Source organism: Epinephelus fuscoguttatus, linkage group LG3 (assembly GCF_011397635.1).
Source record: "Epinephelus fuscoguttatus linkage group LG3, E.fuscoguttatus.final_Chr_v1".
NCBI classification, from domain to species: domain Eukaryota; kingdom Metazoa; phylum Chordata; class Actinopteri; order Perciformes; family Serranidae; genus Epinephelus; species Epinephelus fuscoguttatus.
The window spans coordinates 26,085,746-26,101,590 of NC_064754.1; the positions used below are offsets into that span (position 1 = coordinate 26,085,746).

The 15,845-nt window shown below is 42.3% G+C and overlaps 1 protein-coding gene across 2 annotated transcripts in view; it reads left to right on the forward strand.

Moving 5' to 3' along the window:
• The window catches only part of tmem131l (transmembrane 131 like), a 41,627-nt gene that overhangs the window by 22,251 nt on the left and 3,531 nt on the right, over window positions 1–15,845 (forward strand). The window contains exons 7-33 of one of the 2 annotated variants that reach the window (XM_049571085.1): window positions 799–903; window positions 2,559–2,636; window positions 4,073–4,226; window positions 5,057–5,115; window positions 5,200–5,305; window positions 5,433–5,535; window positions 5,800–5,944; window positions 6,130–6,300; window positions 6,387–6,456; window positions 6,558–6,681; window positions 6,797–6,866; window positions 7,796–7,905; window positions 8,052–8,121; window positions 8,319–8,452; window positions 8,647–8,789; window positions 8,926–9,112; window positions 9,420–9,605; window positions 9,865–10,014; window positions 10,136–10,691; window positions 10,806–10,918; window positions 11,052–11,221; window positions 11,714–11,920; window positions 12,079–12,157; window positions 12,435–12,541; window positions 12,661–12,793; window positions 13,442–13,512; window positions 13,668–13,801. In XM_049571085.1, the coding sequence (XP_049427042.1) occupies window positions 799–903; window positions 2,559–2,636; window positions 4,073–4,226; window positions 5,057–5,115; window positions 5,200–5,305; window positions 5,433–5,535; window positions 5,800–5,944; window positions 6,130–6,300; window positions 6,387–6,456; window positions 6,558–6,681; window positions 6,797–6,866; window positions 7,796–7,905; window positions 8,052–8,121; window positions 8,319–8,452; window positions 8,647–8,789; window positions 8,926–9,112; window positions 9,420–9,605; window positions 9,865–10,014; window positions 10,136–10,691; window positions 10,806–10,918; window positions 11,052–11,221; window positions 11,714–11,920; window positions 12,079–12,157; window positions 12,435–12,541; window positions 12,661–12,793; window positions 13,442–13,512; window positions 13,668–13,801 (3,735 nt within the window). The remainder of the gene's footprint in view (window positions 1–798; window positions 904–2,558; window positions 2,637–4,072; window positions 4,227–5,056; window positions 5,116–5,199; window positions 5,306–5,432; window positions 5,536–5,799; window positions 5,945–6,129; window positions 6,301–6,386; window positions 6,457–6,557; window positions 6,682–6,796; window positions 6,867–7,795; window positions 7,906–8,051; window positions 8,122–8,318; window positions 8,453–8,646; window positions 8,790–8,925; window positions 9,113–9,419; window positions 9,606–9,864; window positions 10,015–10,135; window positions 10,692–10,805; window positions 10,919–11,051; window positions 11,222–11,713; window positions 11,921–12,078; window positions 12,158–12,434; window positions 12,542–12,660; window positions 12,794–13,441; window positions 13,513–13,667; window positions 13,802–15,845) is intronic. The other variant, XM_049571086.1, reaches the window with a different exon arrangement.

Below are 15,845 nucleotides of genomic sequence, written 5' to 3' on the forward strand. Positions count from 1 at the left end.
CAAATGTGTTGCAGTTGTGAATTTTTTCCCATCTCACATTCAACCTGCACCGCAGCGTTTGTCACATGTAGCTTATAAATGGCAAGCAAACACGCCCAGACACGCAGACACTTGGACTCCCATGCTCTGCTTCCAACAGGGCCACTCCCTTCACGTGCCTCAAAGACATGTAAATGTTTCAGTCATGCCCTTGTTTTGTTTTATTTTGCCAGTGAGACCAACAACACAAATCTCTGGCGTGCATTTTCCTTAAACATATATCTGTAGACTTCTGTTCCATTCCCTCTTCTGTACAGTTGAAATAATGGTGCCATAAACCTAGGTTATTATGTGTTGTGTTCATTATGATGCTGAATAGCAATCAGTCATTTTAGGGCTTAATATCTGCTGTGAATGTATTATTTATCTTAAATGCAGGCTGGTTAATATCTTCAATACAGTTAATATAGTGAGTAATATGTGCGAGGCTGGTGTTACAGGGTGCTTAACTTTTTGTTCTATATTTCTCTAGCTCCATGTAGCATTTGTTAGTCCTTCCTAACTTGCAATCTACACCCTCTATTTGTTGTTTTGTTTGTTTTCCATCAAGAAGCAGATGGAAAACAGTTGAATACATATTGTTTGGAAAATGCTACATTATTAGCATCTCACCTTCAGCCACCATGTTAAAACAGCTTCAGAAGTTCAGTTCAGACTAAATCATACTATTCCCTTTTTGTGCTTGCTCGTAGTCTGGCCTTAATAAAATGCACATGGTGGTGAGAATCCCTTTATAAACATTAACTGTTCCTTTCCCAGGTATTTGGTGTGGGAGTTCACCGGGGTTTGTTAAAGTCTGTCCAAAGAAAGGATAGTCTGCTAGTATTCCCTCACATCCAGAGCATTAAGCTGACCCAAACTCAGGTATGTATTTAAATATCTCTGTGTTGGTTTGTGCAGGCCATGCAATAGTGACTAACGGCTCATCATTGGAAACAGCTGATTTCCCCTTTTCCTGCCAGCTCTGATAAACAGATGCCTGCATACTGACATACAGAAGTTTTCTGATACACACTGACAAGCTCTGGCTGTGGTGACACCGCTCAGTGTGTGCAGTCAACACGAAGGATGTCAAGAAACAATCACTTTTTTCATGCTTAAAATTGTAAATGTTTGCATGTAGGGTATAACCACAAACTATCCATTCAAAGTGACGCATTCTTTGTACAATCATTCATTTGTACACATTTCAAAGCCATGCAAAAACACCGTCAACCAATGACAAATTAGTGCATGGTTTTAGAAGCAATGAAAGTGTGTGAGAAGCTATCTGAAAGGAGTCCTCGCCTCCACAACAGGAAGTGGGGTGGCAGTTGCAAAATGTCAGCTTGGCCAAGAACAGACAGACTTGAGCTCTCATAATCACTCAGACTACTGCTTACGCTGAACGCAGACTTTTGTCTTCTCAGCCAGCGCCGCATTTTTTAAACTATACTTAACAAAAACCTTCTCCACCTATACAGTTGCTACACTTGCTCCAAATTCACACTGCGCCAGTCTTCTTTGCATTTCAGCTTCATATCACAAATAATGTTTAAGCTGATAGTGAGAGGAGGAGGAAGAGGAAGCCCCTGCGCTGGTGTTCAATTCAAAACAGCACGGGAGAAATGTAAAGCTTAACACAATTCAGACATAACTGCCATGCTAGATTTGCTAAAACTTAGCATAGAGTACCCCTAATAATCAACCATATAACATATGTAAAACATTTTGGCCTTGTGTTTGAATTATTGGCTAAAATGCTTAAAGAGCAACTTAACATCCTGGTGTAGCTTGAACACACCCCGTTCTTATATGAATCTGACACACACTGCTGCAGGTTTTTGGGGGGGTTAAGTTTTACTGGATTTTCTCTGAAAAGAGGGAAGTAATAAACACTATAAATGGGACCTTGAACAATAGACCGTGTAATAAAGTGTACATGTGCTGTATTGACTGAATAAAGTTTAGAATTTGATGAGTCATTCTGTAACTTGCATAGCCATAGTGCTGTTGATGTCATTGTGCTACTGCTAGATGTCACTGAAATTTGATTTTCTCAATGGTGCAGAGAGTTAATTGTTGTGTCAGACAACCTGTCACATTCAGGTTTAAATGCACATGCACTTATTGTAGATCCAGTAAACCCGCATTGCAGCGTTCAACATGGTCAGCATGTATTTACTGATTTCCTTGTCAATGTTTAAACCATGTTTAAAGATTACAGGAGCTGACAACCACACTGTGTTCAGCGGTCTGTGTTTGCAGACCAGCGAGTTCTTCTTTTAATTTGCACAATAAGTGACCAAACCAACCAAAGCTGCTTTGTTGGAGTATTGAATTTCTGTGTAAAAAAAAAAGGTGTAGTGCATGGCTAGCACCACTAGAGTTCAGTCATGTGTGGCCTTGAAATAGCCACTGATCATCGAAGGCCTTGTTTGTAAACCTCCAACTTGCTGATGTTTTGTTATATATTTTTAATGCTTACATTATTTTTTAAACCTCTGATTACGTCCTCTGTCGTGCTGTTTCTGCTGCAGGAAGATGCCTCCAACATCACTATACTGGGTCTACTCCTGGAGTGCAGCTTGCCGAAGAGTTTGTTCAACAGTCCTCAGGTATTTATTTAAAGATCTTCTCTACACATGCTCTGAGATATTAAAGCACTATGCTTGGAGTAATATGTAAGTAATATGTGTCTTATATTTATCATGTCAAAAGTTCAACTGTGGGACATAATGTGTCTCCTATGTCTACTTTACTGCAACATATGTTCTTGGTGTATGTGCACTGCAGGTTTCAAATATCCACATCGTACTTGGATTGGCTTAAGAGCTAGGTGTGAAGTCATGGAGGCAGAGAGACCCTCTTTTTCCCAGATACACTGCTGTCTTCTAACAACATGATTTTTATTAATTGCTCAGGATTAAACTTATTAATAAAAACATTTATGAACATGAACTTGTGAGCAGTCAGAGCATGAGAGGGAAGGGCACCGGGTGGACTTTGAGGAAAAACACAGAAATACAAAGGAGAGCATTTAACCAAGTGCTCTTATTTTTGGTGTTGTGCGATCTTGCACCATTTTTAGCTGGTTTCTACTTTGCAGTGAGTAGTGACGCTTCCTCACTGCTTTCATCATGCCCACTCCTTTGGGCAGAAGGCCAGCCAGTCTAAAACTTAAACAGACAGCCAGGCTTGTCATAGGAGCGCCTTCTGTTTCCTCCAGAACCCCTGAGGAGGGTGCAAGCTCCTGCCAGACTTTTAATTGCTTTCTCAAGAGACTATAATTGACGCAGGGCTCCCACTGCTCATGTGGCGCAATACACATGATGTAAGAGGCGGCTGCAGACAAACCTAACTATATTGTCATAATTATGCAAACTGAAATCATCCCGGCGTTCTGTTGCATGAGTGGCCCAGCTGTGACCTTCGGCTCGTATCCAAGATCAACACCTGCTCCTTAGATCTTTTTCGAGACTTCACTAACATAATTGAGAACTGGCCTTTGGTCATGTTGGTGCTGCTCACAGATTAAATGACCTTACAGGAAGTAAGCAGTAGCCTCTTGGTTTCAAGGGATTAGGTTTGCTATTGCACCCTCAAGGCCCCTGGTGGCACCAAGATAGGGCATCTGTCTACAGGTCGTCAAGTGCTGATTCACCCAGTGGTTTGCAGTGAGATTTGCACTCTCCCAGTAGTGACTTGTCAGCTTTAAGAGGGTGTTAGTCACAGGGTGGGGTGTAGTAGCTGGTTACTGTCTGCTTGTTCCTGTCTGTCCGTGTACATGCATCTGATTATTCTGATGTTGATCACAGCAAACAAGATAATTCACATTCTTCCATTACTATTTGTTATTTTTTCACCGTCACCTCGACTAATCTTTCATTTATTTAATTCATACGTTCTTTGTCTTCTTAACATCCACCCTTTTTGTTTTTGACTTTATCTCTGTTAGTATCTGTTCCAATTTACTAAATTTCTCAAATGGTTGCTATCATGCTTCTCCTTCTGTTTGGTGCGTGACTGGTATGCCTTTCCTGTCCCGTCCCAGGGGTCCTGCCTCCAGAGCGAGGAGCGCCTCAGCCTGCAGATTAATCTGTCGGCGCGTGGTGACCGGCCCACTGACCTGGACAAACTCAAGCCTTACGTCATTGAGCACATTTTGGTGCTGCTGATGGCCCCCACTGCTGGACAGGCTGCAGTAGGTGGGTTTGTTTGACCTGTCTGACCCGCAGTCTGGAGGCAAATTAGATGTGGGAATGTGAGTGTCGCACTGCGTGACTTAAAAATACCACACAGCTTAAAACTGACTGACACTAGTGTGTTGCTGCTTCCTCAGCCTCCACTCAGATTACCTCAGTAGATGTGCTATCTTTTAGACCTGTTTCTGTAGTGGACTGCTGTTGAAGCAAAAGTTCACAAGGTTAAAAATAGTGTTTATGTTGTGACACTAGACGCAGACTTAATGAGGCTCTTTGGAATTGCGTGTGGCTGCTTTTCCGTTCCTCCTAAATCTTGTTTACTTTGACTCTGGGGTAAAAATCAGATAATGTTAATGATTCTGCTGCTGTCAGATGAAAGAAATATAGGGAGGCATCAGTTCTGCTCTCCTGATCTCAATGTCCAGAGTAATACAGAAGCTAAAGATCAAATGAAAGCTGCACTGGTATACAACTGCTGTAGATAGTTTTATGGTGATCGTTCACAGTCTTTGGTATTGGACCACATCAGCAAACTAAATTTGTGTTTCTAAGAACTTGTCATAGTGTTACAGCATCAGACTATTTCTGTCAGCTGACAGTGACTTGGTGTATAGTCTTGTTACGTTTTTGTGAACATAGAGGTCACTTTTCTGTTCACTATTTGTCATAGTTTTGCTCAAGAAATCTGTCTCTGCCTCAGCAAGCAGGTTTCAGCAAGTTCTCTTCATGTTAAAAATGTAAGAGAGACCTTTCCATAGCAGAAAATGTACATTATGTAAAATGTTTTTATTTGTCTGATCTTTCTCTCTCTACTTTATTTCTTTTCTCTACAGGTGAACCAAAAATAGGAATTTATATGTTAAATTCTGGAGGCAAGAAGCTGTATGTAAAGGTGAGGTGTTTGTCTTGTTTTGCTATATTATAGGTACTGAAGGTAGCATTTTATAGGCTTTGACGAGATGATTTATCTCCCCAGGACATGCAGGTGCTATCAAAGGTGGAGGCCAGCCTGGAATTTAATCAGGTTCTCCTGAGACCAGAGGCAAAAAACTTCACTAAAGTGGCAACGCTTGCCTGCAGAGGTGAACACTCATTTCAGTTCAAATCATTCTTTCTCAATTTATATACTTTCGTCTAAGTGCAATTGCATTTAACCCCAAGTGTTCTGGAAAATTTTATCGTCAACAACAGTTTTGTTTCTTCCGTCAGGTTCAATGCCGGGTCATGGAGGGAAATGCATGAATCATATCAGTTTAAAAATTCTGGGAAACCAGACAACCTTCAGCTTCCCTGGACTACATATCACACCAAAGTAAGTTTGAGACCTTTTGCCATACTACCCTCAAGTTGTCCTGATAAACCATTAGAATTAAAGCACAGCTTTAATGTCCTTTTGTTTGGAAACACTGTGGCTGTAGTTAATGAAAAGCACTTGGTGCACATATTTATAGTCTCTATTGTGATGAAGATAAGTCCATTACAGAAATTGTTTAAGCGCTTTAATGCTCAGGAAGTGTTGCTAACGTGCGAAACTGTATAACTGAGTATTATGTCATTTTATTGTTGCTTTCTGCAGAAGGACCATGGGGGATTTGTTCAACCTGTTCCAGGTGAAACAAAGAGATGCAGACCAGGTGGATCTGTGGCTGACTAACTCCCTCCTCCTGCCCGTCACTGTGATGAACGCCAGCCTCTCACAGAAGCTGCAGGGAGTAATGAAGGTATGCACCACTGCCTCGAGTAATGATAGGAGGCAGCTCTGATTACATGATGACGTGATGATGATCATCAAACTTTCTCTTAGTATATGCCAAGTTAATTCTGACCCACTATACTTAACTCTCAAAGTATCCCAAGTTCAGGACAGGATTTGACACTCATGTCTGTGCTGCCCTCTGTCTATCAGGTGGTGAACTTCAGTGCTCCACTCACAGTTCCCCAGGGCTGCTGGCATATCATGTCCCTCCAGCTGCTCAGCAGGGCCCTGCCCGTCAACCAGGTGTTCACCCTCAGTCTGGACACCAGCCTGGGCACAACCCTGCACGTTCCCCTCTACTTTAGCTCTTCTCCTTTCAAGGTAAAGTACCAGCAGTAGGCAGTAGTGTGTAGGGCTGTCGATCAGTATATTGGATCAGATGTGGTAATAGATGATGTGTCTGTCAGCAGGGGGAGGTGGTGTTTGAGGCGGAACGAGAGTGTGGACGTCCCTGTCCTCTCAGAATGTCTGAAACAGGTAAGACGTGACACCTCATAACCTCTTCTGAGAGAAAAATCACAGTCTGAGCCTTTTAGTGTTTGTAAGTCATTTTTTGATTTTCCCTAATATTCCATCAGGTCGTTCAGAGTGGCAGCGTTCCCTCCTCCCAGACTTTTTCCCTTCGTCTTGGGCTGTAGACAGCAAACTGGCTGCTGAGCTCTGCTCTCGATGGCAGAACCACAAAGACAAACTATCTTGCAGGTCAGTCTTAAATGCAACACACGGTTTTGTTTTTCATGTCATTGTGTGTCTTGTAATCCAGCATTACACACTTTTATTACTGTTAATAACCATTTTAAACCTTTTGTCTTCTCAGGTGGCCCAGACTCCCTGTAGAGACATCCTTTCCTCTGGACTTTGGTGCTACACCCGTCAATGAGAGCAAGGTGGGCAAGACATAGAGGGACCTTTCAGACATTTTTCCTCTTAGGTGTAGTGCTATTTATCCGTCTAGATTGTTCTGATATGAGTTGCCAAGTGTTAGAGACATGGACCATAGAGATGTCTGCCTTCTCTCCAGTGTAATGGAACTAGATGGCACTCGGCTTGTGATGCTCTAAGAGCCAAAAACTACATTTGAAAAACTCAACAGTAATGAGGGAGATCATGATTTGTGGGATGAGACGTGGTCTAAAAATGCTCACAACAATGTCTCCACAGACGTTGTTGTGAGCAGTTTTATGTAGGACATATTTTCTTTTTTACCAAACAGATCTCCGCCAACAGTATCACTGTGCAGAAGGAAGCATGCAGCTATTTATGGACGAGAGGCTCATGCTTGTGTCAGTGTGAGATGTTAACTTTAATGGCGTCCTCGTTGGCTGAGCTGTAATGCTAGCTAGCTCACATCTACTAGGTGAGCAAGCTGTAGATGCACACTGCCCTCTGCACAGTGATATATTTGGGGGTGTGTGGTTTGGTAGAAAGAAATGAGTTCCTACACGGAACTGCTCACAGCAAGGTCTGTGGATTATCTTCAAGTCATGATTTGTGGAAAAAGTTATTGCTGTTGAGTTTTTCAATTGTATTTTTTGGGCGCCTTGAGCACCACAAGCTGAGTGTCATTTAGTTGCATTATCCTGGACAGAAGGCAGATGGTTAACCAGTAGAGGGCACAAGAGCACAATATGTAGAACTCAAATACTATGCCCTAAAATGTCAAGATTTGGACCTGAAACATTACTAAATATAAAAAAAAGTGGTTTGAGTTTTTTGTTACTTTTTAATGACTCCTCACTAAAAACGGTGTATATGTACATGGTTTTTAAGTTGGACTTTTGTCCGCAGCAAATGAAAACAGTATTTTTTGTTTCAGGTGAAGACGTTCATGCTGAAGAATCCTTCTTCTTCAGTGGTTTCGGTAGAGATTAGAATCCTCTCACTGTACCCTGCCCCCCTGGAGGCTCTGGACCTTCTAACCAAATGGTACGCTGAGTATTATGTTAAAGACTGAACAGAATTATTCATCTACAGTCATTTTGTGCCTCAAGTGTTTGAAGCATTGTACCATGTTGCTCCAGCACATCCCTCAAGTTGATTTGTCACACTGTTTTCTCTATTTTGATCGGCAGGTTTAATATCAGCCCACTCTCTGTCAACATCAGCACTACAGAGTTTTCTCTGTTGGCTTCTTCCCCTAAGGTAAATCCTGAGAACGCTCCTGGGAAATAAAGTCGTGGCACTATTGAATCTTTTTGTCTTTACTCATTGATTTTTGGCTCCCAGCATGTAATACTTATCAAACTTTATTGATTCATTAAATGCATGGCCATCACTGTTGTTGTGCTTCAGTTGCTTTTCCTTCAATATTTCCCCTCTTTCTGTGTGTTTGTGTGCAGGCGGGTGAGAATGTGGATGACATGACAAGGGAGGGTGTCCTTCGTCTGCTGCTGCAGCCCTGGGAGGCCAGAGAGGTTGCTGTGGTCTATTCTCCCTCTGAACACAAACCCACCACCACCATTCTCATCATCAGGTACAGAGTCATATTAATAGGATGAGGTTCATGCGCTTTTTCAGTATATGTATTCAGGTTTCTTAGTGGCAGAGGATTTTTGGAGTTTGGAAGAGATGTTTCACAATAGTGGAGAGATAGCCTATAGCCTGCCAATGCTGTTCATTGTGTTACTGAAGCATGTTTTTATCAAGCATGTTGTGTTTGTGTTTCAGGAACAACCTGACGGTGTTTGACATGATGACGGTGCAGGGCCATGGGGCCAAAGAGCTGCTAAGAGTCGGAGGCAAACTGCCCGGCCCAGGAGCCTCTCTGCGCTTCAATGTTCCTCAGTCAACTCTAATGGAGTGTCGTGATGGTGAGTTTAATGTTTAACTTAATATCACTACATGGCTGTTCAGTAATAGAGTTTATTGGTACATATTCACTTTTAGCAAGAAGATAAGGCAGTGGAACAAACAAACGGCTAAAACATTACTGCTTGTCACTTCTAGGCCTGCGCACCAACAAGCCGCTTTTCGCCATCAGAAAGAGTTTTAAGGTGGAGAACGCAGGAGAGCTTCCTCTGACTGTCATGTCGATGAATATTAACGGATATAAGTGTCAGGGATTCGGCTTTGAGGTGTTACAGTGTCGCCCCTTCAGCCTTGACCACAACACTTCCTCTGAGATCACCATTGCGTAAGTGGAATTTTAGCTTTTTATTTGTTAACAGTAGATTTCTCTTTTACTGTTGTCACTTGATATTTTAATGATATTGTAATCTGCTGCATATTAGAGTAAAAACAAATAAGGGTTTCTATCTGTGCCTGTTTGTTGGTGCTTTATTATTCAACCATGGGCTGTACCCACATCTTATAAGTAATTTTATGCTGCCTCTTCCTCTCTCATGTATTTGTGCAATTTGTCCTCTTCCTTTTTGTCCTCTTGTTCTCTTTCTTTGTCCATTTCTTTGTCTCTCACTGTCTCTACCTGTCTGTGTCCTCAGCTTCACCCCAGACTTCACCTCGTCCTGGGTGATCCGGGACCTCACCCTGGTGACATCACGCGGCACCTCTTTCCCTTTCACCCTCAATGTGACGCTGCCCCACCACATGTTGCCTCTCTGCGCTCAGGTGGTTCCCGGCCCCAGCTGGGAGGAAACTTTCTGGGTGGTCACCCTCATCTTCACATGGTCAGTACCTTCGAAATAGCCGTTAAAAATGGAAAAAATAAAATAAAAAAAATCCATTTCACAAGACAGTTAGAAATAGTTTATGTTGAATGATATTTTGCCCATTTTTTTCCACAAAAAAAGAAGCTATGAATATGCAGCTATGGAGATGCCACAGATCTTAAGTCACACCTACCTCTGTTTGTCAAACTACTTGTCGTTTTTGTACATGATATCAATAAGTGTAACACGTTATCTGTTGTATCTGTTTGTTTTTCAGCTTCTCTCTGTTCGGTGTGTGTCTGATGGCCTTCCATCAGGCCCAGTATATCCTGAGTGAGTTCTCCTCACCCAGCATCAGAAGCAACCACAACTCTGTCCTGTCCCGGGATAACGACTCCGTCAATAATATCACATCCAACGGAGTAAAGTATGTCCAGTGTTTTTCTGTAGTTTTGATACATGGTGTAGAGACTGTTAACTATTTGCATGAAGACAAATTCTGCAAGCACATTCAAATACCTTGTCATTTCTCTGTCTTGTTTGTGCAGTAAAACAAAGGGCAGCTGTAAGAGCTATGTGGACACCTGTCACACCTCTGACAAAGGTAAGGGGCGTGGCTCTCCAGCCTTGGCCAACAGCCCTGCCTCACGTCCACAGTCAACCTCAAAGAGAGGCTCCTTAACCACCACATCCCAGCCGCAAAAGAAACACAAGGTTTCACTCTATTACACCAAGTACAAGTCGAGCTCATCCACAGCCTCGCCTGGTGCTGTGACTGTGGATGAAGAGCACGAGGACCTGACACCGGACCCTCCCCTGACCCCAGACCCCGATGTCTGCAACAACAACGAACCGACTTTCATCAGTGAGCTGGATAAAAAGACACCTTCAGATTATAAAGAAGACGCCCACAGCACTATAGGAGAGAGAGTGCCAGCAGCAGTTATGTTTCCCATGGAAATGCCTGCTGGTTTCCCAGATAACGTCACAGTGGGTCCAGGACCTAGACCCGGCCTGTTAGTGTGCAGCCCTGTAGAGAAGAGCTGCACTGAGCACTATGCAGAGAAGATCGACTCTGAGAAAAGGGACAGTTCTGAAATGGAGGTAAGGAAGGAGCTGAAATTTCCCATATTTGTATTCAGTTAAATATCCAAATCTTAAAAAGCTGATGGTTCTCATTAAAAAACACTTTATTACTTTATTCTTTTCTGTCTGCAGCTGAGAGAAGACGGCAAAGGCCAGAAAAAGAAAGCACAGAGTGCAGAGGCTGGCGCTGCACCAGGAAGTAATAAGGGAAAGAGGAGTCGCAGGAAGACAGAAAATGTCTCCAGGTAAACTTCACCTTACCTGTATTTTAACCATTAATCCATTTACATTTATTCTGATATTTCTTGACAAACAGTGTTGCAAAGCTCCAAACGGTAAGGTAAGATTCATTGGTTCTGTCTGATTTTTTTTCCCTAGTGCTCCTGAGCACAATGTAGTAGTGATACCAGAGAGGGAGAAAGAACCTGATTGGAAAACAGGGGAGCGAATTGCCAGTGGACCCCGCAACAGGAACCGCTGCTGCAATGGCTTCAAGTCAGAAGCACCAAAGCCTGGACTGAGTGTTGAGAGCCCCCTCAAACAGAACGGTGGGTGTCGTTCTTATCTGTCATAGGGATGGGAATTGAAAATGTTTTAATGCCATTACAGATTCTGCTTGTCAGTCTAGTTCTTTATCAGTTCCCTTACTGATTCCTGATTAATTTTCTGTGGGGGAAAAAGTAGGCCTACACAGGTTTTCAGCATCAGTGCAACTGTTTTATTATCTCTGAGTCTTAACATACTATGGCCTGAGAGCTAGCTGCCATACTGGTCTGTCTGTCCTCATATAAAATGGATTAAAAAAAAAAATATTTGTACATTTATTTACGTTTTCTCAGTAAAAGAAAAATGTCTGCTAAGCCTGCCTGCATGCGCTGTTGATACAAAGGGACATTTACCCTCGGTAACTGTCAGAAAAACATGTCGCACTGGAACCGGTTCTCAATTTACATCCCGACCTGTCACACCTCTCTGCACCTTCACTCAATAATAACCCAACATTTAATTTTAATCTCTCTGGCCTCGTTGATATCCGGCAGGTGTGTGTCCTTCTCGTACTCGAAGGAAGTGTGCTACAGATCGGCGCGGTGGTGGAGTGTGTGAGTCGGGCTCGGACTCCGGCAGCTCATCAGGCAGTGTGAGGGCCAGCAGAGGGAGCTGGGGCAGCTGGAGCAGCGCCAGCAGCATGGAGGGAGACAAAGACCCCAATGCCCGAACGCATGCCTGCACTACCTCATCCAGAAAAAGTGAGGAACGTGTCCACTACCTTAACGAGGAAAACCAGGACTATTAATATACTATTAAGTTCCATAATTTTGCTGCATCATTATGAAAACCAGACTGCAGCTGTAACAGATGAGAAGGGTCAGTTACATTATTTTGACAGATATGTTGGTTTTTACAGGGGAATCCATGCAGTACAGCGTCTACCCAGTAGAGAGAGACTGCTACCAGACCATGAATACAAATTACAAGGCTCTCAGGTACCTCAGCAAACACACACGCGCGTACACACACACACACACACACACACACACACACACACACACACACAGAAACACACAACTGGATTTTACTAAAGTTTGTAAGCCAAAGATTAGTCTGATGTTTCTTTATATCCTGTTTGCACCATGACCAGGCCACTGATGAAGAAAGTCTGATTATAATTTGTTTTGTTTGAATGGAACTTATGGAAAATATAAAAATGTGTTTTTATCTCTTCTCTGTTCAACTTGTAACTTGTGCTTTCTCTCTGTTTAGCATGAACAGCTTGTACCACAAAGATATGTGCCAAAGCCCAGATCCCACAGCATCCAGCTTTGCCCCAAGTTTTGCTGCTGTTGCTGCAGGAGTAGACCGCAACATGGGTAAAGACATTCATAAATACATACTTTGTTTTTATAGCCTGAAACAAAGACCTGTCCATGTCTTCAACAAAGGTGGTTTGAGCATTACCTCTGACTCATGTTGCTGTGTGCTCCCTCAGATCTGACAGGTCAGTATTTGCCTGAAGAAACATGGTCCGCTCCATCCATCCCTCTCACCAATGAGTTCAGATACAACACCCCCGAAGCTCTGCCCTACATACCTCAGCCAGCAACCACCGCCTCATACAATGGGTAGGTGCTTGAATGCAGGTTTGTTATAATAAACGATTAACACTGAGTCAAGGGTTTAATTTTAATGACAAATTCAGCACCAAACAGCCGACGGACAAAGTAAATGACGAGCCGATGAGCCAGGACTCCAAATGTAGTTGAGTGTTGTTGTGTCCTCTGGAGGTGAAAGACAGAAGTTGTTAGCTAAGGTTTGCCACAACAACGTTTCATTGGGCCCTAAATACATATTTTCTGTGGGCTTCTTCTTCTTCTTCTTCTTCTTCTTCTTCTTCCTATCTAAACATGGGAGGAAAATGAGTTTGTGTCCAAAAACAGGATCGTAAATTGTTCCTCTTTTTATGACCAAAGTAAAATAGAAGAAATTAAAATAACTTTTGAATGTTAATCTCTAGGTTGTGGTGAATGTGTGTATTCATCTCAAAACTCAATAACTTTTATACCACTTCACCCCTCTGTCTAAGCAGCACTCCTAACAGCTACAAATAGTTTTATTAGTAAGGCACTTTAGCTCCGTCCTGGCATGGTTACTGATACTGGTCTACAGTTTGAATATTTACCTTCCCAGTCCTACAGTAATGTGTCTTTGCATTTCAGTGTTGCAATTCAGTCTGTTCCTGTTAAAACTGTCGCATCAAATGTTTCCTGCAGGTTTACTTGGAATAATGCCAACAGCCATTGCAACGGTCCCTACACCTACTGTGAGGACAGCAACTACATAGGTACAATGCAGTTTTCTTTTACCTTTACCCAGTTATATCACTCTGTCCTATTATTACATTAGATGACAACTGTTAATGGAACCATCATTGACTCTGCTTCTGTAAAGGTTCTCTGGATTCAAGTTCAGCATTTCTTTGCTCTGATCATCTCATAGGTAACGGAACGTTTCCAAGTGGTTTTCCTGGTCAGGAGGCCCAGAATGCACACGGCAATCAGAGCAGCTGGAGTGAGGAACAGCATCAGGAATCGCCCTCAACCTGGGACACAGCAGCCTGTGTGGGTAGCAAGGTGAGGAGTCACGATACTAAACTCAAATGGGTTAAACACAACCGAGCAATAGGGCTGCTCTCCGCTGCAGCTGAACGTTATTTATCATAGTGAGGGGGAGTAAATTTAGAGCCAGGTTGTTGGGCTGCAACCAATGAGTATTTTCATGAACAATTTATCTGCAGATTATATTTGCCATCTGTAATTTTTGGAGCTGAAAGTGACCATATTTGGACAAAAGGGTGGAGCTGTAGAGGAGTGAGGAGTGGATCTGACTCACACATTGTGGTGACACCTTGCAGATAGCTCAAAGTGCCCATGCCCTGAATCACCTGGTAGTGAGTGTGCCTCACATAAGCTAAGTCCTCTGCAGCGGCCCAGGCTCGATTCCGATTGTTTGGATTTCAACAGTTCTGGCTCTGATTCCAGTTTTGCTTCTTGACTCCAGTTCTTAAAAATTCTTTATCTTGATTATTTGAGAGGCAGATCAAAACAAGTGAAATGCTTATTTCACTGAAGAACATATGTGGTATAGTGTGGTGCTGTGAGCAAACACATGTTGCTGATTGGAGCAGAAAAGAAAACCTGTGGTCCATTGTGCATGTCCTTACCCAGACAGTGTCCTGGAAACACTTACTGATCTCTCTACAGTGCCTAAACAAAACACAAACAAAATGTATGGCTAAATGCAGCATTGTCCAGGTCAGAAAGAGCATCGGGGTAAGCCGAACTGACATTTATTTTCTTTCAACGGCCACAGCACACTTTGCATTTCGTAATCTGTGCTAATTTAGTTTCAGTTCCCGAACTTAATGAGAAGAGAAGTTCATTTTTCCAAGCATTGCACAATTATATTTAAATATAGATGTACAGGATGTGGTGAAAGTTGCAGGGGATTTATTTTGACAGTTAAAATTATGGTGTAAATGGAGAAACACTGAGAAATAACACTGAGAAAGAGCTTATTGTTGAGTCTCACTCCCAGGTTATCAAATACCAGCACTTTGGGTTGGTAGGTGGAGGAGTGGGGAACAGGAGTCAGATACGAGTAACAAATTTGATGACTTCGGACTCAACTTGACAAACTCTAGAAGGACTCATAACTCAACTTGGACTTTAACACCAATGACTCTTGACTTCACTTGGACTTGAGCCTTTTGACTTGAACATTTTTGATATCTTCTCCCAAAGCCAATTTCGGAAGAGAACGTTGCAACATTAGTCCAATATGAGATGACATAAATAAGTCAGGACAGAATCATGCAAAATTAATTCTGTTGTGTTACTGGTTAATAGTGCTGTATTTAAGTGCATTGTCAACTTTACTGGTGAAGTTCAGTCCAACTTGTTTTAACAAACTTTTTTAAAAATGCAAATTTTTAAAAGCATACCATTTTATTTTAATATATTATTACCTGCAGAGTTACATACAGCATTGTTGAAAGTTACACCAGTGCCACTATAATGCTTGACCATAAACATTAAACAGGTGCTTGAAGGAAACAGTGATGATTTACGGTTGCTTACACAACTGATAGATCTGTGATTACAATGCAACCACAGGCCCACATGCACTGACACAGTAATATTTTTGCTGTATCAGAAGACTTACAGGGCGTTTTTACAGAGAACCAAACGACAAAAGTATCACTCTGTTCCACTTTGCGATTATAGACAGCATTCAGACATCCCAGAAGCAATAATGGCATGAAATTCCTGCCCTGAAGAGGCAGTGTACTTCGTGAAACTGCAACAAAACAGGTACGTAAGTGTGTAACATGAAGTACACACTCACACAGTAACTGAAGACACCAGTGGCTCCTCTGATGTGATTTGTAGAACATTTGAGGAAGTAATCTGCTCTTATACTTTCATCACTCTGCTGTCAGAACAGAAATGAGGAACAAGAACATCTGCTTTAATAGACTCCTTACCGAATGTGTTTTTATAAACTTCTCCTTCGTTTGCTGCTTCTCCTTTTTTGTACAGCTGTCAATTTTGCAGTTGAGTGTGCTTTATCAAAATTACAGTATGTCAGTGTCTGTGTGTATTTAAGCACAAGTGC